Source organism: Cuculus canorus, chromosome 1 (assembly GCF_017976375.1).
Source record: "Cuculus canorus isolate bCucCan1 chromosome 1, bCucCan1.pri, whole genome shotgun sequence".
Classification (NCBI taxonomy): Eukaryota; Metazoa; Chordata; class Aves; order Cuculiformes; family Cuculidae; genus Cuculus; species Cuculus canorus.
This window is the reverse complement of record NC_071401.1, coordinates 133,541,836-133,566,446: the sequence shown is the minus strand read 5'-3', so window position 1 is coordinate 133,566,446 and position 24,611 is coordinate 133,541,836. Positions and strand designations below refer to the sequence as shown.

The 24,611-nt window shown below is 39.9% G+C and overlaps 1 protein-coding gene across 4 annotated transcripts in view; it reads left to right on the top strand.

Annotated features, from left to right (window-relative positions):
- PRMT8 (protein arginine methyltransferase 8) overlaps positions 1-24,611 on the top strand; it is a 74,479-nt gene that overhangs the window by 26,524 nt on the left and 23,344 nt on the right. For 3 of the 4 annotated variants that reach the window (XM_009571280.2, XM_054059696.1, XM_054059700.1), the window contains 3 exons: positions 7,080-7,265; positions 18,604-18,759; positions 24,399-24,462. In XM_009571280.2, the coding sequence (XP_009569575.1) occupies positions 7,080-7,265; positions 18,604-18,759; positions 24,399-24,462 (406 nt within the window). The remainder of the gene's footprint in view (positions 1-7,079; positions 7,266-18,603; positions 18,760-24,398; positions 24,463-24,611) is intronic. The other variant, XM_054059687.1, reaches the window with a different exon arrangement.

Below are 24,611 nucleotides of genomic sequence, written 5' to 3'. Positions count from 1 at the left end.
AGAAGAGAAGGCTCAGAGGAGATCTTATAGTGACCTTCCAGTACCTGAAGGGCGCGTACAGGAAAGCTGGGGAGGGACTTTTTGCAAAGGCTTGTAGTGACAGAACTAGAGGCAATGGGTATAAACTGGAGAGGGGTAGATTTAAACTAGTCATAAGGAAGAATTTCTTCACGATGAGAGTGGTGAAGCACTGGTTACCCAGGGAAGTTGTGGATCAGGGCCAAGTGGGATGGGGCCTTGGGTAGCTTGATCTAGTGGGATGTGTCCCTGCCCATGGCACGGGGTTTGGACCTAGATGATCTCTAAGGTCCCTTCCAAGCCAAACTGTTCTATGATTCTGTGATTCTATGATTCTATGAACATCTATCCACAGCACATCAGTTTGCCTCCTTGAGTTTTAAAATTTTCTTCTATTTAATTCTCAGTCTTTCTTAAATCGTATGACAGAGACCATTATACTGTAGCATATTGGAGGGAACAGCCTGGTTGTACACGGTGATTCATTTCCACAATATTGATTGCAGCAACTTAGAGTCTACCCCATGAAATGAAGAATGAAGTTAGCATTCTAACAGCTGTACTTCACTTTTAATATTATTCATCAGAGGACAACAGTTCTAAAACAGTACCTTCCTCTCCCCCCCAGCTTAATCTGCAGACTCTGACTTAATAGAAACAGGTTTGAGACTTTCACCAGCACTTGAGAAACTCCTCGCCATGCAATTTAGTTCACTCCTCATGAGGCTTATGGGGGGGCTTCAAAGAAACAGATGGGCAACAAAGTCTAGTGATAGACCATCTACTCTACACAATAACATGTAGGTGAAATCACAAGGCATTTCTCCAGCTGTTCCTTGTAAGAGGGATGTTGGAAACAAAGAAAGTGTTGCAGTTAAATCTGTGACATTAAATCTAAAACAATAGCAGATATTAGGTCTATCACATGCCAAAGTGAATCAAAATGTAACCTTGTCCTAAAGAAAGGTATAAATAATGATTTGCTATCCTTTCATGATGTGCTTCACAAAGGCTAAAGTTTAGTTCACAGTAATAACATTTCTCTCATAGTTCTTTCTGTTCAATGCTGCACTTGGACTGTTCATGCCCTGTACTGGCACTTCTAATCTACATGCATTGCAAAATCTCCATCTTTTTATAAAGGAACACAATTTCAATTAAATGTCAACATTCATAATACAATTTGTCACCTGTTTTTTTACTGCTGTACCCAAGCTGCGCTGTAATGTGAAGTAAGCAGTCAAGAGGGCAAGTTGGAAGAACATTTTTACTACCTGCACTGGCACACAGAAGGGTATAGAACTGCTCAGACTTACTAAATGCTACAGATACCTAACATTACTCTCATTCTGTCATCTCATTTCCTATCATTTCAGTCCAATTCTGTTACATGAAGTTTCAAAAGCTTTTAATTCCAGTGTCATGTCCTCATGTTATTCTCATAGTGTGTATTCTTTAATATCATGAAAACAGATTATACTCCTATCATGTGTAGAAATCTATAAAAGTAAATTTATAACCCAACCCATAATCTACCCCATAACCTAGGCTCAGGTTCATAAGTTTATCCTGCCATTGCCACCTGTATCTCCTGCATAGTACAAATATAACTGCCTGCGTCTTACTATCATAGAACAATGGGTGGAAGGGACCTCTGGAGGTCATCTAGTGCAGCATCCCGCTCAAATAAAGATTACTTTAAAGCTAGGACAGGCTGCTAAGAACCTTCTCCAGCTGAGTTTTGCAGTCTACAAGGTTGGAGACCCCACAAACCCTCTAAGGATTTGTTTCAGTGGTCAACTTCTATTAGCAGGAAAAATTATTTCCTTACACCCAACTGGAAATTTGCTTGCTTAATCTGTGACCTGTCACTAAGAAGTTTCTGGCTTTTCCTCAATAGATAGGCCCTGTTAAAAATCTAGATAGTAAGTAGTGCTCTAGGTCAAATCCACAAATGTTCCTGTCTTGTATTTACATTTAGATGTCTAAATTCCTTTTAACTTTCGAACAACAAGTAACAGATTTGTAAACCTTTGTGATATTTGCATTCCTTCTTGCTACTCGGTGTTATTTCTACTGCAGCCTAAATATGCCAGCCTTGCCTTTGGCATGCCGAAGACCTTCTTTTACTTTGATTTATTGAGGATTTTGACGTAGTATATAATCAAGCTCCTTGTATGACTGCTCAGTTTTCACTTGTTCTGGACAGGGGCTTGGTTCTAAAGCAAATAATAAAGTCTCAGATTTCTGAACGTGGCTCAATGTTTTCACAATATTTTTGCTATCACCATTACTTTAGGGATAACATGTAGCAACTGTAATTTACTCTAAGCTATACTTGTCTTTAAGGGACAATTAATTTCCTGCATTAATAAATGGACAGGTTTGCCTGGGACAGGTTGATATGGCATTTTATATACTCCGTGTAGAAAGTTCAGAGCAGCACTTGACTTCGAAATGGCTGAAAAAAAGAGTAGCTTCAAAGCGAGCAGTTTTAAGAATCGGTTCTTTCTCCCAGTTTTCCTACAGAATCCGTCTGGCTAGATTTGCAGTTTTAAAGTTTAGAGAGATTTGCATTTGCATTGAACTCATAGTTATCTGCAGCTTAAAATAGACAGAGCCTAATTATTATCAGGCAGAAAGGAGATTCATAGCTGCTGAGGAACTGAGTATTTCATCCCGATTTTGGGAAATTTCACAATATAAAGCCTCCACTAAGAAAATGCACAACAAAGGGCAAACATTCTTTACTGGTCATTGAAGGCTCTGAAAATACCTACATAATGCATTCTTGCTTCCAAGCAAGTATGTCTCTCTGCAGTTGAATGTTTGTGTCATCTAGTCTGTGTTGACTTGACTTGACTTCTGGCTGGTTTGCACTCCTTGTAAACTTCACGTCCTTGGCATAAAACACTTTTTCCATGAGCAAGGAAGCTAATGAAACCTGGTTTCCTGCAAGTATGTGCTCTTTATTCCTTCATCTCCCAACTTAGTTCTGAGCTCTGCCTAGGCTTCTTCCTACATCTTCATTACTGCTCATACAGTATGGTTAGTCTGGAGACTATATTACACATGTAACACAAGTCAGTTGGCTTAATAAACTTCAAGGAAGTAGAAGAGAAACAATGGAAATTTGGCTTCTTCATTTTCAGTGGATCATCAAATTGGCTATTCTACTAACTTTGGATTTTCAGTAAGTTTATAGGAATACAAACGTGTTTGGTATTTCCAGTCTTTCGAATTAGACTGGGTTGGCAAGCTCAAAAGTTATCAATGAGAGACACTGACAAGATTCTGTGGCAGTTTCCTTGCTTCAGAACATCAGATTAAAGCTTCTCTTCTGCAATAATTGCTGAATCCAAGGATCACTTAAGATATGTTCCCACAAATGTGGGACAAAGACTTTTTTCCAAAAGGATACAAGGTAAAGGAGTCAAGAGAGCTTTTAGACTCTACCATTGTGTAATGACTTCCAAGAAGCTGTTGTAGAAGTAAGAAGGATGCCAAATGCTTCTTATATTTGGCTATGCCTTTATATGTGCAGCAGGAAGAAACTGTATTGTTGAAACTGCTATGGTGACTGCATGTGAGATGATAGTATCTTGCAGGCTAAAAGTGTATATTCCTAAATTCCAACTAATAAAAATGATGCTAGGCATATTCTGTTCTAGTTTTCTAACACAGGAAGCTCTCTGGCCCAAGAAATAGGTATTATCAACTTTTAGATATGGTAAAACTATTTATTTAAGAACAAGAGAATGCTGAAATTAAATAATACTAAACTATAATTGCTTTCTTAATGAGTGCAGTTTCTTAATGAAAGAGTTGGCATTTCTAGACAGAAGATGCTGTTAACTTCTTCAATGTCATAAAAATGACATCAATAACTAGAAATTTGTCAAGGAGAAAACACTGCTACCTTAACAGCAGTGTTACAAGGAATGGAATTTTAACCTCCAGTCCTGTGTCTCCGTAGTAATATCGAGGCACTAACTCTGAAATTCAAGTTTATTTTTACTCCACACACCTCAGCTTTTATCACAGACCTAAAAAATAATTTATGCATATTTTACCATTTTGCCTCTCTGTAGGCAAATGGGTGTATCTAAAAGGCTTAAATTTTCAAAACGGGCTATGATTTTTTAATACTGAGTTCTCTTTTCTGTTGTGGTAATTGTACATCCAGACAGCCTCCTAAGTCCATTTTTTCTTAGATCCAGTTTTCAAGAAAGAAGAACAGTTTGCATTGATGCATATGGACAGTTCCACATATTTGAAAGTCACATCTGTCATTGAAGTACCTATATGTGTTTTAGAAACCTGTGTCAAGGTGTTCAATGTGAGATTTTGAGAAATTAATGAGGCTTATGAATCTTGCCTTTTGTTAGAATTCTAAAAAAAATAATTCTTTTTTAAAAAAGTGGTCCTGTGCTAATGCCTTCAATGCATCGGTAAACTATCAGTCTTGGACATAAAGAAAGAGGAGAGAGAATTTAGTTGATGTTTAAAAGTAGGCAAGTATTTCCCTAATTTCCTTTGACATAAGTGTTGAAATGGTGCAGAGGAGCAGGACTTAAGTCCCACAGCAGTGGTAGATTATTTGTTAGATCCTTCAGACCCTCCAGCTCTCTCTGGGAGATGGAAAAATAGACTCTGTAATGGGAGATGGAAAAATAGAGGGGTGCACGTTTACCACTGTGATGAATGGGTTCTGAGGCAGCTGCTTGCATTCTTTCAAACGTGATCTGCATTAACAGTAACCAGTGTTCTGGACTGTGTGCAGCTGGCCAGAATTTGTATTTGTAATAAACATGGTTTATTCAGAATTTTTTCATTGATGTGAGGTTTACCACCCAGCCCAGATGCTTTCTCCTTTCAGAAGTTATTCAAAAGATGAGTTGTTTCTGACAGGTGGGGTATATGTGTGCTAAGCTTGTAAATCATATCAAGGATTCCTTTCAGTTTGCTAAAGAATATAGGAAGCTGGTTTTCCCTGACAGCTCTTCTCTTAAACACGTTTTGTCCCAAGGCAGTTTTACCATATCCATAAGAGCTTAGCTTCAGCTATGCACCTGAAGGCTTTGTCATTTCTGATACAAATAAGAGCTTTAATTTAATTTAATTTAATTTCATTTCATTTCATTTCATTTCATTTCATTTCATTTCATTTCATTTCATTTCATTTCTTTATTTTGTAATTGTCCACTATGTTTGTATGTTTTCCCCATTATTCTCTTTACTCAGAATAAGCCTTCTTCTCACGGCCCTGTCTAGAGAAATTACATGCGGCCAGGAGAAGAACTGCTATTGCCTGAGACCCAGATAGAAGATTCATCTTCAAAACTAGTTTGTTTTTCTGTAGGAAATGCTTTCTATTGTACAGCAAATCAGATCTGAATTTGTGGTTCAACACCGATAGAAATGCTAACTCTCCTTTGGTTTCATTTACAAAACCTGACAGATCTTGCCTCCAATAGGTAGCTTTTGAGCAACTGCCTGTGATGTACTACCTTGTGTCTGGAGAACTTCTTATCTAAGGCAGGAGCAAAATGAAGGGTTCAATGACTGTTATATTTACATATTTTGCTTGTAAAATAATGTGGAGGACAAGATTTAGAAGAAAAGCATAAGACCTTACAGAGTTCATATTAAATTAAAACAAAATTCCAAACTTCTACAGTTTAAGTCCTTGTAATACAGCAGACAAATACAGAAAGGACAAATAAAGAGAAAGGGAACTGCAAAAATTTGATACTGTGTACACCAACAGAGAAAAAATGTCAGGATATAACCTCAAGAATGCAATTAAAAGTATCAGGATTAAACCTGGAAGGGTTGAATACTACAAGCAACATCTTGACAGAATGAGCAGTATTCGTTTTTCACAGACGGACCAAAGAAACCATCAAAAGATGACACATTTAAATCTTCAAATGAAAATGGGAAAAAATGTGGTTGTTTTTTCTCTATATTAAAGGAAACTGAACTAGGCTAATTGATGCTATTCTAAGAGTTACAAGGGACTGATGTGTCACAGTATCAAGCTATAGAAAATAGAGTGAACTTCATTGACAGTATCTAGGTAGTATCTGTCTTGCTCAGGCATATCTGATCCCCACTGAGAAACTATTAAATCTGAAAATTAAAAAAAAAATACCATATGAGGTGTCATATTTTAAGTAGGATTGACTTTCTTAGTATACAAAGTTGTTGATCTATAATTTGCAAGTGGCAGTACACGTGTGAAGCTGTAGTGCCTTGCTTTGTCTTTCTCGGTTTTCAACATTTTACTTCATATTAAGAAAGAAAAATGTAGATATACGTATGGGGCAGACCATGGTCTGTCTCATGTTTGTGAAACATTCTGTCTTCTCTCTTAGATGCTAGAAGTGTTAAATTTGTGTCAAGGTGGTGTGAGCATTCTGTCTCTATTGAAATTCTGCTGTTGGAGATGCAACACACAAGGAAAACAAAGTGTAGTGGGCCAGGTGGTGTTCATTACACATAATTCCTGCATCTCCCAACAACAAGAAACTAAATTAACAGATCACGTACACCACACAGTCCCCTACAGGGCTTTCTGGACATGCTGAGAGACTGTAGGGTAGTGTTGGTGGCTTTCAAATATTGTGAATGCTCTCAGACCTACCTCGTCAACACAGCCAGATACATTACCTGACAATTAAGAATGAATTTTAAATTCTGTCCTTCTTGTTGTCAACACTGTATTTGAAATCCTCTGGTTATAAGCTTTGCAGGGGAATGTTTGGTGTCAACGTTTGGAGTCACCCACTTCAGCCAACACCAATAATTTGCCATTACTTTGCACTGGTATAGGTATCTGCAGAGGAACATAATGGAAAGAGCCATTATGGAAATTTTCCAAGACAGAGCAAATAAGTTAAAGACTCAGGAACAGAAGGCAGCCTAAATTTCATGTATGATATCCCAGGTGTCTTTGGTCTTACTATCTCCAAACTAGTTACGAAAATATCACTATGGTAGACAGAGAAAAATATTTTCTTTTAATGTATGCCTCTTAATATTCCACGTTCTCCTAGGTTTGCCCCATCCCAGCCCAGCCTCCTCAGCCTACTGTTGTTCCAAAGCCAGTTCAATCTGTCATACATGTCCCACTGCAACCAAGCTGCCCGGGAAGAGGCAAGATGGCAAAGCTCATCAATCCAGAAGAGATGACATCCAGGGATTATTACTTTGATTCCTATGCTCACTTTGGAATTCATGAGGTAATGTTTATTTTTATTTCAACAATTAAATAATAACAATTGCAATAACAATAATACTGATGTTTTCTTTGATTTATTAGTTATTTATCCCCCTCCCACTTGCTCATGATTATATTCTTCTGCCTTTCCTCAGAAGGTTGTATAATCTGGTCAAGTGCCAAAGATAGCATCCACTTCTTTGGAGACCAGTGCTCAAAACCTCTGGCCCACTTAGATCCTCATTTATACGAGCTCTCCAAAGAGCTTTTATTAGCTACCTGTACTGTGGTGATCTTCCTGAGTGCATCAATTTAGTGCATTTGTAAGGGCTGCAAACTAAACCAACCACAAATGGAACTTTATTACTATTAGGTCTTTTGTTCTCTTGCATATTTGAGCACAGATGCCAGCAGAACAGCTACTCAACTGCCGTGAGAAGCCAAGTAATTTCTTGACTTCTGGCATGTTACTTGATTGTGTGGGTTGCATTAATGAGAATATATAGGCCACTAATATCTAGTAAATGCAGTCCTGGAAAGAATTCGAAACACACAGTGGACCATATTTACCATCAAAAAGTTGACTAGTGTTTTTCTAAAGAAAGCACTAATCTTATATATATGTGACCAAAGACAACAGGGTGCAAGACTAGGATGCAAAAATGCCCACAATGAGAAATTAGTGACACTTTTCACAAATCATATAGCAAACAGTACCTATTTCCATTACTCCAGTAATTGTTTGTGGGGCATATACTCAAACAGAAGATTTCTGTCTGCCAGTTACATCTTGCCAGCGTAGCATTCAGAAATTCAAACCAAGAGTGGAAGAAGATCGAGGAATAATTCAGTGTGATGGAGATCTAAAATAAATATTGAAGGCGCATCAGAATCCTCAAGTCAGATTGAGCTCCTATTCGAATGATGCAGCTCTGTTGGTCTTTGGAAGTACCCAGGGCCTCTTACTGAGGGTGGGAAGTGGAAAGTTGCCTCCTTGCCTGCAGGAGGTTTGCATTGGTAGAGGATCTGTGTCAACAGCTAAAGGAGCTGCTAGAGAATGTTGGCAGACTTTGCAGCAGCAGGGACATGTAGAAGAGACTAACTGGATCATCTACAAGGTGCAAGAAGATGCAAGGCTCTTGAAGATGCGAGAGCCTAAATCCCCAACTATAGTGAAGGAGAAGCAGTCAGAGTCTGTTCATCAGGTTTGGAAGTGGAGAGTTCTTTGATGGTGATGGCTGGAAACTTGTGACGTCTGGCTACAGTTTAAAAGCTCCTGATTCACCCGCAGATCTCTAGCTACAGAATAGATTCAGTGCCTTCATTGTAGATGATGGACAGGAATTTCTGTCCAATGAAGCATCAGAACCACTTGGCCCTGAGCCTCACAGAAGCACTGGGAGGAAGTGACAAGTGATAGTAGTGGAAAGCTATCTCCTGCAGGGGACTGAGGCCCCCGGTTGCTGACTGTCCTGCTATCTAGATGTTTGGATCTGGGACATTGCAGAGAGGCTGCTGACATTTATCAGTCTTTAGACTAGCCTTGGATTTCTACTGCTGCTCTTTCACATGAGCACCAATGAAACTTGGAGCATATCGAGTGTGACTACATACTTCTTAGGATGATGAACAACAGCAAGTAGTGCCAGGTGGTTTTTTACCTCAGTGTGAATAAAGACTTGAGAAGTGTTCCTGCAGGTCCACAACTGGTTATGCAGCTGGCATCAGTGACATGTTCTCAGCTTTTATGTCTATAGGACCCTCTTTGAGGTCTGCTAGGGAAAGATGGGACCCACCTGACAAACCAGGCCAAAAGCATTTCTGGCAGCAGGCTGGCCAACCTGTTGAGGAGACCTCTCAGCTAAGAATGATAAGAATGATAAGAATGATAAGAATGATAAGAATGATAAAGACATGATGACCCACAATCATCTGGAGAAGTGGTGGACTGTGTTAGTAATCAAAAGGTGCAGGGCGGTAGTGTGGAAAAGACCAGTCAATAAAACAGAGCAGAAAGGACCCACCCCAAGTTTAAGCACACAAAAAAGGAAATACCAAAGAAGTACCATTATGCTGGAAGGTCTTACAGCTTTTCTGGAAAATCAGCATGACCGAGAACCTCTCACAAGTGCCTAACACACTAATACATGCAGCCTGGGAAATGAACAGGAGGAATTAGAGGTCAGCGTGCATTTGCTTGGCTACAGTCTCACAGGGATTACAGAGATGTTGTGAGATTGCTCATGTGAGTGGAATGCCACAATAGCTGGATGCCTTTTAGGGACAGACTGGAAACGTGAAAGTAAACAGAGCAGCTGAATACATGGAATCATGTCTACTATGGGACAGGTAATGTTTCGGCTGAGAGCTTTTCAGCTGGGGATGTGATGATCAGGACAGACTTGGCCTGCTTTCAGGATCCATGCTATTTCTTTTGTTGGCAACCCAGGTTTCAGGAGAGCAATCTTCATCCTTTTCAAGGATCTGATCAGAAAAATCTGAGATGGGAGATGGTCTTGCAGAGAAAAGGGGTCCAGGAAAATTGGTTGATTTTAAAGACTCACCTTCTCCAAGAACAGTCTGTCCCAACATGCAGAAAGTCAAGTAGCAGTGACAGGAGGCCTGCATGATTGAACAAGAATCTCCTAAAAAAATGCAAATAAAAAAAAAGAATCATATAAGAGGTAGAAGCAGGGTCAGGTGACCCAGAAGTAATTTCAGGGCCAGGGTTCGAAAAGCTAAGTTGCATTTGGACATGAATTTGACAAGGGATGGGAAGGGTAATTCCAGGTCTCTAAGATGAGTGGCAAAGTCTAGAGTGTGGAATACTTGCCCTCAGCGGGGAAGAATCACTTAAACAGATTGAACTTACACAAGTCTATGGGACTTGATGGGCTGTCTCTACCAGGGCTGAAGCAGCTGGCTGATGTCATGGGCAAAAAATTAACTGGCAAAAAATATTCTTTACTGGGAGGTTGGTAAAATGCTCCCTATGGACCCTCCATCCTTGGACGTATTTAAAACCTGATTGAGGCAGGCTCTGAAAAACCCTTTCGTGCCATTTGTGCCTCTTATTCTTAGTTGTTTACCACTGAGAAGTGTCTGTCTCTGCCTTCTTTCCTCTCCCACCCAATAGACATTTGTATGCATTTGTATGATCCCCTTGAGTCTCCTCCAGGCTGACCAACCCCACCTCTTTCAATCTCTTCTCACATGTCAGATGCTCAGATCCCTCAATTCATCTTCATGAGCTATCACTGGATCTGCTCCAACATCTCTTGTTCTGGGGAACCCACAATTGGACACAAGACCCCAGGTGTGATCTTACTAGTGTTGAAGGAGTTGTCCCTTGACCTTCTATTGATGCTTTCCTTAGTGCAGCCCAAAGTGTTGCACAGGCTTTCCAACAGATTCCCAAGGTCATTTTCAGAAATGCTGTTTTCCAGACAGCTGATCCTTGGTCTATACTAGTGCATGAGGTTATTCCTCCCCACATGCAGGACTTCCCATTTCACCTGTCTTGAGATTTCTGTCAGTTCTTTCTTCAGCTTGTTGAGGTCCCTCTGATTTGCTGCACAACCATCTGGTGAATCAAACACTATTTCTATCAACTGCAGAGTTACTGAGACTACACTCTGTCCCATCATCCAGGTTATTATTGAAGGTATCCAACAGTATTGGTGCCAGTATTGACTCTCAGGTGAACACCACTAGCGACTGGCCTCCAAGATGGCCTCCAGATTACAAAATTTAGAGAGCAGTAGTTCAGTTGGTTTTCAGTCCACTTCTCTCTCCACTTATGCAATCATATTTCATATGTTTTGCAGAATCAAACCCTATAACCCAAAATGAGTTATAAAGCAGGTATGTTATTTCCAGCGCTGGGGTGCAAGGGGGTTCTCCTCCTAGCTTGCACACCATATAGCTTAACAAGCAGCTACTTATAGTGTAAAGACATGCATAGGTATAAGCGCCTACTACATATTCATACCCTTTCCCTGCTTCATATTATAATTAGTTCTGGAAAGTTCACTCCAGTCTTGTGGCTGCGTAGTACCCCTGATAGTCGTGGGCCGGGGTCTTTAGGAAGAAGTAGGAAGTCTTCTTCATGATGAATATTTTTCTTTTTAAACTTTGCGCAAGCTCAGTCTCCTCTGGCTGTTTTCAGACTCCAGAATCAAATGCAGCCAGCTTTCTGCATTCCAATGCCCACTTATCAGTAAACTTCTGCTAGCTGGCTCCTTCATTATCAACTTCCAAGGTCTTCAAGGCAAACTAACTTTAACTAAGCTCTAACGAACACTCCCAACCCCCCTTGTCTGCTTTCGCTCATCAATTCCCCCCTGTCTTTTTAACATAGGCAAATTCATTTGCCAACTGTGTAATTTATCTCTCAAAGGGGAATTGGATGTTATTTTGTTGGAAAATTACCTTTTAATGCATTCTTATGGGCACTAGACATAGAAGTCAAAATTTTTAGTCGTTGTAGCATTCTCCAATTCCAAATAAATAACATAGTTAAGAAAACAAAGCTAACTAAAACTAGCATCAGAAGGGCAATCGTGGGGTGACACAACTTATTTAGAATGCAAGTCGCGGTAGGAGATGATCCGAACAACATGTCCCTCCAATGATGGTTTACATTTTCTTTTCCCTTTTTAGGATCCCCTTTCTTTCCTCTGTGTCATGGTGGATTGTTATAAGGGTCTTGTCCCGCCTTCCTGGACCTCGTCCAGAATTATAATCAAGTCCTGAGGTTTCATTAACTGTTTCATTAATTATTTTAAGATTCATTTTAATGTAAGATTCATTCCAGTAAGTACAGGTAATAATTTGTGAAATATTGTACAACTGGATTTTATCAGCTGATGGGATAAAACTGGTGCTAAATAAGAAAAGTTGCGCCCAACAATCTTAACAAGATTACAAATACAGAAATTAGAAATTAGAGTGATTCTTACTATCCAGCATTATCTCATCTATTACTACAGAGGTACAAGCAGTTCTCAAATACACACAACCCTGGCCCATATATATACAAGTACAGTCCTCTGATTAGCATCTAGATGGATCTCAAAGTGACAGATGCTTTGTTCAATGTCAAGGCAGATGTCTTGAGCATCGATTGTATTATTTAGCAAATGAATCCTTGTTGTTCTCATGTAATGCAAGATTCAAAATTTACAGTTTGCCATTTCCCGTTCACTATTTGTGCCCGTGTCCTATGTTCAGAAGGACAGAGCACAGTTTTATCATGGCTTGATCCTAATGCAATGATGGGGTGGATTTCATATATAGAACAGTTATGTATGTTAAACACAAAGGCTGTGGCTGTATTAGTGATGAGGTCATAGGTGAAATTTACCATAGTCTACCAGGACTTAAGCTTCCTCTCTAAGCCAGTGGCACTTTCCCAAACCACTTTCCGGATTTTGCTGGGAAAGTACCCTCACCACCTTCTGTTGTAATCAAGGTGGCCACCAATTGCATCCATAATTGTGCCTGTATACAACTGAGGGCCAAAGAAATGTTTTCTTGGATCACACCGAGTGCATTTCCTATTAATTCATGGTCTGTTCCTCCACCTTTTCCAAGTTGGTGACATTTCTGATAGTCAATTCCATTTAGGACCTCCAATCATTAGGACCTAACACTCCTGCTAGGCCCCTTTGTGTTCTGCCCCTGAAGGGCACTTGTTTTCACAGCCAGGTTGTTCAGCCCTTGAAGGATGTTTTTAGGAAATGAGAGCATGATGGCTGAATTTCAGAAATATCAGTTTGGATTAGCAGTTCAAAACGTTTAAGAGAACACTCTGGGTTGAACAGCATTTGCTGTTTGCCTGTATTCCTGATTATATGGACGAATCTCATAAATTCTGGGTTGTAACAGGCTTAGCTATAATATTTATTTTAAATTTGAACGAGGGCCCAATGGTATCATAGGCCCAGAGACAAACCACCTTAACGGTCTGTACTGATGTAAAATTGTGCCAAGAGTCTAATTCATTTGAAATACATGTTTTTGTATTCTTATCTGTAGGCATAGTTGAGATAGTAATTTGGGATGCCTTTTTACAGATAGTCCTATTAATTATTCAGGATCCTACTTTGATTTCTCCTCCTACAGTCCCCTGAAGTTGCTGAATCCCCTGTTCTCTATCCACATTCCATTCTTGCCTCACATATACTTGATTTTCATGGATAACCACAATTGATAGATATAAACCCTTTCGATTCAGAATATTTCCCATGGCTCCAGTATACCAAATGAAAGTTTGAGACCAAAGTCATTCTTTTGGCTAGAGGTGCCTTTCCCTCCCTGGATTATAATTATAATCATGAGAAAAATAATTTTCCTGGTTGGACTTGCATGACCCTTCATGGAAATCTATGTGCTTTTTTCACTCGCGTGTGATGGATCCATGCACTCTGCTCCTTGATTTCGATTGCTGTGAAGGAGGCAAGGAACATCTAGAATGGTCCTTCCCACTGTGGTTCCAGAGTCCTCTCTACAAGGGGCTTTACATATACATAATCTCTAGGTCGTATGTTATGCACAGGTTCATCCAAACCTGTACTTCATATCTCAACCTCATGTTTTTCAATCTTTTGAAGCTGTTTGTCCAATGCTACCATGCAGGAGGTCATGATTTCATACGCAAATAGTGACTGATCTGTTGTACTACTTCTGAGATAAAATGTGGTCCCCTATCAGGAGACATAGTTGCTGGAACCCCTAAACTTGGTATTATCTCCTGTATTAATGTTCTGGTTATCTCCTTGTTCTAGTAGGGAGTGCCTCTGGCCAACCTGAAAAGGTACCAGTTAATACCAATAAGTATCAACATCCCTCCTGTCTTGGGAGTTCCAAAAAATCAATCTGCCATTATTGCCCAGGCCCGTTGCCTCTTCCAATATGGCCTATTTCTGGTTTGGGGTAATTTTGGGATTAGTCTGGAGGCAAAGTTCACACTGCTGAGCCACTTGTCTCACAATGGTATATAAATTTTTAGCTGCAATCCCTTTAATTAGGTGTTTATATAAAGCTTCTGCTCCCCCCATGTCTCTTCCTGTGTTCTTCCCTCATCAAAAGCCATGTTAAATAAGGGGGAATGATTAGTTTCTCTTGTGGAGTGAGGACCCGCCCCTCTTTACTATATGATCCTTCCTCAGGTCTATTATAAAGTTTTGATTATCTGATCATCCTTGGTATATTCTGGCTTACCTTCTACGGAGATTCACCTGTCAGGGATCAAAGCCCCTTTTGTTTTTACCTCACCTTTGGCTGCCAGTTTTGCCTCTCTGTCCGCCAGCTCATTTCCTCTCCCCAATTCCGAATTCACTTTCTGGTGCGTCTTGATTTGCTTGATTGTCATTTTCTCAGGTAGCTGGACTGCTTCCAGCAGCCTCAGCATCCCTCTGCATACTTGATGTTTTTGCCCTGGCATGTCTTTTATTGCTTAAGACATAGCTATTTCCATCCATGAACCAGCCCTCAGCGTCTTCCATGGGACTGTCTCTCAGGTCCGAACGGCTCAAGTATGCGGCCTCGATGGTCTCTAAGCAGTCCTGGTGCACTGGTTCTCTGTATTTCCACTGTGAAAAGAAGCTGGGTTGATGATATTAGTAACTACAATTCCCATATCATGTTCCAACGTTATAGCTTGGTATTTTAGGAACCTTTGTGGAGAAAGCCAGTGCCCACCTTTCGCTTCCAGACACAAACACAGTCGTTTTCCGGCCAAGGGTAAATCTTCCTGCCTCCTGGATGTTCAGCACGATGGCTGCAACCACTCGTCAACAGCCAGGCCCTAGGGCAATCCCTTGCTTCTCATGAGAGAAAAGGAAAAATGGCTTACTCACATATTGAAGTCCTAAGGCCAGGGCCGACATCAGGGCTTTCTTCAGTTGTTAAAGGCTTGCACAGCCTCTTTGCTCTCTTGGAGGTATTTCTGTTCGGAGGTGGTTAGTGCATACAGGGGTTTAACAAGCAGTCCATAGTTATAGATCCATAGCTGACACCACTCAGTCATCCCCAAAAAAGTTCATAAGTCTTTCACTGTTTACAGGCTCAGGGTTTGGTATATTGCCTCTTTTCAGACCTGTCCCAAAGTTCTTTGTCCAGCGCTGATTTCATAGCCCAAGTAGATTGCCTCATGTTGCATTATTTGGGCCTTCTTTTAGATACCCGGTATCCCTGGAGCCCCAAAAAGTTTAACAGACTCACCATCCAGGTCATGCAAGCGTAGTCTTGGTGGCAATCACAGTATCATCTACATACTGCAACAATCTCCCTTCCTCAGGTGGGGCTTCCACACCTTAAGATCCTTTGCAAGTTGATTACCAAATATCCAGGTGAATTGAGTTCTGCACCTGCTTTCAGGGTTTTCCATTCAAATGCAAATATTTTCTGGCTGTCTTCATGGAGAGGGAGGCAAAAGTAGGCATCCTTCAGGTCTAAAACAGTAAGCCAAGTTAGTTCAGGTATTAGTACAGTTAACAGGGTATATGAATTTGCCACCACCGGGTAAAGGTTTTTGTTGTTTTATTTACAACATCGGTGGCCTATACCTCGGGCTATACTTGGTTCATGATTTCTTCGCTGATTTTTCTTTCTGTGGGAACACTGACTAAGGAAAAACCCATTATTTGCATATACTGCTGGTCGTTTACCTCCAGAGTAATCTCTCCCTTTTCAAATTTGATTATTGCACCCAATTGTTCTAATAAATCTCTCCGCAAAGGTGCCTTCAGGGAGTTGGGCATACACAAGAACCTGTAGATGCCTCGTTGTATTCCCAGTTTATATCTTAGAAGTCCACAAAAAAACACCTTTTCACTTTGGCTAGTTGCCCCTTTTACCACGATGTAGTCATTTCCTAGGGACATCAAAGTTTGGTTCAAAACTGAATACGCTGCCTCTGTGTCAACTGAAATTCTACTTTCTTCTCCTCTTTCCCTGGCTTCATTATAACTAGTGGATCTGTTAGGGTGGATTCCCCAAGTTCCCATCAGTCTTCCTTTACATGAGCCACTATTCCTCTTTTAGACTGACTCAAAACAAAAACCTAGTTGTTGTATTCCTACCCTTGACCCAGGATCCAGCAGTGTGTTGCGGCACGTAATATCCCTCAGTCGATTTAGGAATTCAGATGGTGATTCAGAGGGACCTTGTTTACTTGTTTGGGAATGGCCCTTTTAATTCTCTTCAGTCCTGATATACCTGTATTCTTTCTATATGTTTAGGTCTGTCTCTATCCCACATTGGGTCTTAGATGGGAAATACTCTTTCCAAATCCCCTACAGTTTTACAGTTTTGTTTGTTCTTGTTGGCTTTTTTTTTCTTCTTTTTTTTTCTTTTTTTGTTTTTTTTTCCTCTCATTCTTCCCAGAGAGGTGCTTGTAAAACTGTCAAAGCAGACCTTTCCCTGACGCAGGAAAATACCAGGCTATTCGGGCAGGACCTGTCCGAGCCCGTATCCCATTCCTGTGATCGAGGGGGAAGCTTAATCAAATCAGATAAAACTTGTTCTGTTCTGATGTCCAGTGAATTTTATTTATTCTGGTGCACCCTTGCTCTATACTGCACGTCATGCAACACCGCCTCAGTTTACCTTTAAATTGTTATTTTCGCACTCAAGGGCAAGTACCATAGGGTCCTGCGGTGGCAAAATCTCACTGTCCCTTTGCCACTCCGGATGGTTTTGGAGGGTGAAAAACACTTCATTCCACTTTCCCTCTCTTTAAAAATGACATTAGTTGCAAACAGTACTGCAATCCTCTTCTTACTCATTGAGCCTCGGGCTCCCCCCACCAATTCCTTCCAGTGCTGTAATATGCATCCTAATGGGCTTGCCCGAGGAAATTCTTGCTGGGTTTTGCCCCCATTATACTAACTTCTGACTCTACCTTTCTCCAACTTCCACAAGCAATTTAAACACTTACAAATGTCCTGTCTCTAAGTTCTCAGGGACTTCCCACAAGACCAGCAACAACAACAATTTCCATCTGCAGATTCCAGACACTCAGGACAATAGAGTGATGCCAACCTAGCTGAATAGCACAATAAAGCTTTATGATAGTCCCCCCTTGTCTGCTTTTGCTCATCACATTGTTTTTTTAATGAAGATGTTAAGTGAAACAGTTTTGAAAGTCTTCCAAAAATAAAGAAGCATACGCTCCTCTTATTTTGTCCACAGAGCCTGTTATTACACCTTAAAAGCTATCAGGTGGTCAGTCATCTCCAAACCCATACTGAACACTTCTAGTCACCAGCTTGTCCTTAATATGCTTGGAAAATTTCCATAAGGGCGTGCTCCATCACTTTTCCAGTGTTGTTGGACTGTTCTTTTTCCTCTTTCTTTGCCTGATACCAAACTATGCTTTACGATGATAAAAATAGCCTTTTATTCATGTACAATTGTTGAGTACATATAGTCTTCTGCCCAGACAGATCCAGTGTGCTAGTGCTTCAGACTGCTGGGCAGTGAACTGGTTCTTTTTATCTTGGTATTCAAACACTTATTTGCCTGCTTGCTTAACTAGAAAATGATGGCAGAAGTATAAGCAAAAGTTCAGCCTAACAGAAGCACTTTGAGAAAATTAAAGTGTGTATTGAGTGGTCAGCACTTCTCTCAAAAACAACACTTGGATCTTGACTTCAGTGCTCTTTATCAATATAGTTGGACAGATACATACACACTTGAGAGCAACGTGTCAATGGAATAAAATGCATGTATTGCTGCTGTCAATGAAGCAAAAATCAGTACCTAACAATGATAATTTAAAATAGTGAGATAGCAGTCTAGGTCATACATTAATATCTTCTAGAAATCAGTCATAGAAATGAGTGAACAGAAAGGGAGTACCATACATCACAGTATCTCTAAGCTTTGCTAAGGACTTCCTGCATCACTTCGGGCAAGGCTACTGAGACGGCAGACTTATAGTGGTTTATAGAACAATTTCTTTTTGTTTTGAAGAGGAACCTCAGAAAGTCCATCCATTCTAGGTTGTGGTTGATTTAGGAGAAAAAGAAAGCTTGGTTTTCTGTATGGCTTCTGTCTGTGCCCAAAGCAGTGCAGTGGTTAGATTACATTCTGGTTGCATATTTTAACAGTGAAGAAATATTAAGAGAAATAAAATCATACAAAGGACATCATTCGGTGTCTTAATATTTCAGGTCTAAGTAGCTAACATTTCACAGTTGCTTTGCTGTGTGCAAGTACCCCAAGGTATTTGAAAAACTCTTCAGATTGTGTGTTAATAATGCTTAAATTATGATTAGGGAACGATTTCAGCAACAGTGCTGAATTTGTATAAACAATTAAAATAATGACCTAATGCTTTTTTTTCATCACAGGAAATGTTAAAGGATGAAGTTCGCACATTAACCTATAGAAACTCAATGTATCACAATAAACATGTTTTTAAGGATAAGATTGTCCTTGATGTTGGAAGTGGCACGGGAATCCTCTCTATGTTTGCTGCAAAGGCAGGAGCCAAGAAGGTGTATGGGGTAAGAAGGCTTCCTGTCATATTTTGAGTTTATTTGTGCATTTTGGCTGAAAATCTGGCTCAGTGATTTATGTTTTTTTACTTATCTTGAGTTTAGATTCTTCTTTCCAAGCTCCTGTATGGCTCGATTTACAGTGACTTCAGTGGAGTTTATTGCTTTCTGTGATCTCCATTAGTGTCCCTTCTCCAAATCAAGATATTATGCCTTTGTTTGCGTGAAATTTTTGGTGATCTGTTACATATCCACATTTCTTCTTGACTGCAAAAAGTGTTTAAGGGACTGACTCCTGTTTTCTATGTCAACAATATCCCACTTCAGAGACAGAAGGGAATTATTACCTTAAAGTTATTGAACTTTACAAGCATAAATGTGCAGTTCTCTGCAGAGAATTCATTAGAGAGAGCACAGATTTGCTTCCTAACTATATTCAGAGTTATTTGTACTACTCTAAAATGACAAGTACAATTTCTTTTTGCTTTGGACTTCTTTTTGCCCTGCAAACACAACACAACACAACACAGAGAAGGGGAACTAGAGTCTTTTTCTCTGCGTACTTCCTTGACAAAATTGTTTACTAAAACTTCATTTGCTCTGTCTCTGCATTTGAAGACACTGGTGTTATTGAGTATCTGAACTGTGAGTCTGGTAATGATACATGAAATGCAGAGAATTCTGTTCAGTGCTCAGGCCTATATTTTTATTAATCTAATGTTAATTCTGTGTGCCTCATCTGAGTATCAGACTAGAGTATGGAACTGTAGATAGCTGAAACCAGAAGACGCTGGCAAAAGGTCTGGAGTTTGAACATGAGACAATATACAGAATAGGCAGCTACAATGTATTTCTTGTAAACCAAGTACACAGTTCATTATCTCAAAGCCTCAGGGAGAATTAACCTGTGGCCTTCTCTGATGCAGGAATGCAGGTCTCATGTAAGGATGTTGCGGTGTTGTAGAAATATAAGCATACAAAATGCTGATGCTGTGCTTCCACCTTCCCATCTCCTAGGGGCCTTCCCCTGTGCTAGCTCTGGTGTTTATCTGATTTGGCAGTGAGTGAGCTAAATTCACCTAGGAGAAGAAAAGTAAATACTTCCCCACAAGTTTCCTGTTGTTGGGTGGTTTTGGTTTTATTTTTTGTTTGTTTGCTTGTTTTCGTCTTCTTTACAGTTCAGGGTGTACCTCAGGCCTTTATAAAGCTCAGTGGCACACCAGGGTTGGCTCATGCAAGAACCGTTCAGCACTGAAGCTGTGCTATCCAGGAAACTTAGCTTCCAAAGGAACTCTCTTAGGCATGAAACTCCTCTGCAACAGCCTAAGAGTTTCAACCTTCTAGTCACACGAAATACCTCACCATAGACTGTGTCACACAGCAAGCTGCAGAGTTGTTCTTGTGTTGGAAATATAGATTCTTCAGAGGTCTGGCAGTGACAATCTTAGAGTCAAATTCAGACTTTATGATCCTATTGTCAAAGACTGTGAGTGTTCCTTTTAAAAAGTAAACGTTTGCCATGAATTATTACATCGAGTTTCCAGTTTCTTCTTTAAAGTTAATATGATTTTTCAAGTAGCGTGATGTGGGAACTGTTGACAGAAACAGGGTATAGGACTACAGAGCCACTGAAATCGTTGTCCTTTCTCTCACTCTTTCCCTTAATCAGGTTCAAATTCATCCACTACCCTGCCTGGTTTTTCTTATCCCCTCTTACTCACTATTGGAACTTATTCCTTGCCACTACTTCAGCCAGCAGATGGAATGACCTCTGAGTCTTCAAGAGGTGTAAATCGCAGAGTCACAGAGAGATTTAGTTTAGAAGACCTCTAGAAGCATCTAACGCTACCTCCTGCTCAAAGCAGATTTATGTTTAAGGCTCTATCACGTTGCTCAAGGCCTTGTGCAGTCCGATTTGGAAAATCTCCAAGGGGCGAGAGTCGAAGTTGTCTCCTGGCACTTTTTCCAGTGCTACAATCAGCAGAAATTTCCCTTGCTGCAGCTCATGATTACTCTCTTTTATCCTGTCACTGTGCACATCAGACAAGAGATTGATTTTGTTTTCTCTGCAATCCTTTTTAATGTAGTTGAATAGATCTATTGGATTGGGAGAATCTGTTCTACCAGCTGAACAGAACCAGCCCTCTCAGTTTTTCTTCTTTTTTCATGTGCTGTGACCCCTGACGTCATGTGAGGATAGCAGCAGATCATGCAATGACGTTCATCTATCTGGTGAGCTATTGTAAGACTTGTAGAGATAGAATTGGCATGTGGCTGTTGGTGCTTGGGAGGGGTAAGTAGGGGACAGAAAAACACATTTAGTAATCCCTTGAAACCTTGATTCTGCTGCTGCATTTAGTCATACAGAATTCAGGGCAATCACTGTATAACTATCTGAATTCTATGGTATCTTCAGACAAACAAGATTGTGTAGGTAAGAAGGAGTCAAGTCAGGTCAGATATTATCTGATTTGGGTAAAAAGGTGATGATGAGGACACAGACCAGCAGAAAAGGAAATCTGGGAATGTGGTGACTGTTTCAGAAAAAGACCTCAGTAAAAGAGGGGACATTTGTAACTTTGACATTAACACTGAGAAGTGAAAGTTGAGATGAATAGACACAACACAGAACTAGATACAGGTGAAGAAACTCAAGGATCCCTCAAGGGTTCATACTGGGACGACTACTATTTAATATCTTCATTAATGACGTAGATAGTGAGATTGAGTTCATTCTTAGCAAGCTTGCAACTGATATACTTGAGTAAAAGGATGCCATCCTGAGAGACTTTTTACAGGTTTGAGAAGTGGACCACTGTGAACCTCCTGAAGTTCAACACAGCCAAGTGTGTGGTCCAGCATTTGAATCAGGGCAACCCCCGGTGCCGGTATGGAATGAGGAATCACTTGTTTGAGAGTACCTTTTCAGAGAAAGATTTAGGGATACTGGTCTCAGAAAGCCTTTTTTTTTTTTCCCAAGCTGCATAAAAGGAAGCATGGCCAGCAGACTGAGAAAGGTGATACTGTCCTTCTACTCTGCTCTGGTGAGACCCCACCTGGAGTACTGCATCCAGCTCTGGGGTCCACAGTACAAGAAAGACAATGGATCCAGACAAGTGCCACAAAAATGATCAGAGGGCTGGAATATCTCTCCTATGAAGAAAGGCTGAGAGAGTTGGGGTTGTTCAGCCTGGAGAGGACAAGGGTCTGGAGAAGCCTTATTGTGGCCTTTCAATACATTAAAGGAGACTTACAGGAGAGACAGAGAAAGACTTTACCAGCTCCTATAAGGATAGGACAAGGGGCAATGGTTTTAAGCTGAAATAGGGTAGATTTATATTGGATATAAGGAAGAAATTTTTTATAATGAGTGACGCGACACTGGAACAGTTTCCCCAGATAAGTCATGGATGCCACATCCTGAGTGCTGTTCAAGACCAGATTGGATGAGGGTTTGAGCAACCTGATCTAGTGAAAGACATTCCTGCTCATGGCGGGGAGTGAGGGGGTTGGAACTAGGTGATCTTTGAAGGTCCCTTCCAACCTAAACTATTATGTGATTCTATGACTGTAAAATGAGGTACAGACATATTTTCATAAAATCCAAACGCTTTGTAAAATTGGACAGATTAGAGCAGATCACTGACTTGAAAGAAGTCAGATTTAGATATCCTAAAGCAAGTTTATTTTCTGCAATATATCTTTCTTCCTTGCCGCGATTAAGAGACGGGACGCAGCTTGATGCAAGCAAATGTCGTCTTTATTGTGCAGCTAACTTATGTTTATACCAGTTACAGCTAATTTAGGCTCATACATATTACAAAAAGCGAGCTCAGTATTGGCTAATACAAAAGGGTCTTCTGCCTCACTTAACGACAATTTCCTGCCATTCAACAACGAGTACCCGCGATCAAGCCAGCAATCTTTGTTAAAAGTTCTTGTCTCACTCCCTCCCAGGGCCTGTGGCCTACAGGCTCCAGCACGTCTGCCTTTATCAACTGATCTGTGCTGGGGGTCTGTTGCAACACTTCCTGGAACATTTGAGTGTTGGGTTTTTATTATTTTGCTGCTTTGAGAATAAATCTGAATTTTGGAAACTCATAGTCATTCACAAAATAGAATGTTTTATATCTTTGCATCTTTTTTTTTTTCAGAAAGGTTAGAAAACCACCTCCAAACACCTACATACCCATGGTTTATTTAAAAATCACCCAAAATACACAAAAAGAATGGGCAGTGGTATTGAAAATGCCAAACACGTGTGAATACAGACAGGAAAACTGAGTATGTTATAATGGCTGTAAGCATAGACAAGGTATATAGTCCATAAGTTTACAATAAGGGAAGAAGAAGGTGGGTGGGGAAAAAGAGTGGAGTCCTCTGTAAGGAGTTTCCTCTTTGGACTGTCTGGACTGGCACTCTGGTGCATGCCAGTTTTGGTTTTTGTTCAGGCCATTAAGTCAGACATCATAAGGAACAATTTAAATCCAGATGAAGCCTAAGTAGAATTAATGCTCATGTTACTATGAGGACAGGGGTTGTTAGTATGACTGCTATTACATCTAGTTGTTCCATGGGCTATATAAAAAGAACAAGGAATTTGTATGTCCTATCCGCTGTCCTGCCTTCTGTGAGTGCCGTTACAGAGGTCGAGCACTGTTTGGCTTTTAGAAGTTAATTGGAATTCATTGGACATATAAAACACCTCACTAGAGGTAAAATAATTCTGTTTGCATTCCCATAGGGGAATTAGAGAGACGATGATTATGCAAAGTAATATAGGCAACTTAATGTCAGATTTGGAAGAGGTGAATTAGGAACTGATTAGATGACTACCAGCTGCTTTGGCCCTCATGTTTAAAAGGGCATAAAACCCAGAGAGAGTCATAGAAAGCAGTATTTGTCTAAAAGGTATCAAAAACAGTTGTTAACATGGTCTTTTATACTAGAACTCTGATTTTAACAAATTTAAAGGCAACTAAAACTAGAAGGTACTTTTTAGTTCCTTTCGTAGTAAAAACACAGAACAGGTCATAGGAAAATACATGTAGATCCGGATGTTTTTATAAATGCAGTAATTTCAGTACTTTCTTATATGTAAATGTCTGTATTAGCTTTCAATAGCATGCATTGTCAAAGATGATGATTTTTTCATGGAGAAAAACAATTGCATCTTGACACAGACCAGTATTGGCATATTTGGAATTTTAACATTGTTCACGAAGTTTGTATGTATTTTGTTTTAAAATACTTGAGGAAATGTAGCACCATGGTGATTCATTCTCTTGAGCAGATTTTTTTTTGAGGGGGGAGAGGCAATATCCTGAAGTAGAAGGAATAAATTAAATAATGTGATTAATAAATAATGTGATTTCGTAGTTAGTATCTTTTTTCCCACATTTCAGTAATTTTAAAAACAATGTTTTCTATATCATCCAGTTTAAATGAAACACAGACTGCACTTTAAATATTAAGATAGCATTGATCATGATCCTGCCCACCCAGGTTTGATTTACTCTTTATCAATGGTTATATGCTCTGTAGAGTCTTTGCTGCCTTCAGTAGATTTTGGTTTTATTCATATAGCTGAGATCTCTAACACATGATTACTCTTCCTCTTGTTTTTCTTTGTTTCCTTTTTTTCCTAGATTGAATGCTCAAGTATATCTGACTACTCAGAAAAAATTATCAAGGCCAACCACTTGGACAGCAGTAAGGCCATTTTAAAATAATTTCTTCAGAAGAAAGAGAAGATAACTGTTCTGCTTTTTCTGATTAATTTATGTTGTGTGGTTTATATGTAAAAGTTAGTTTTGTATAAGTTACTTACATAAATTCAGAACTCAAGACCTCATTGTAGG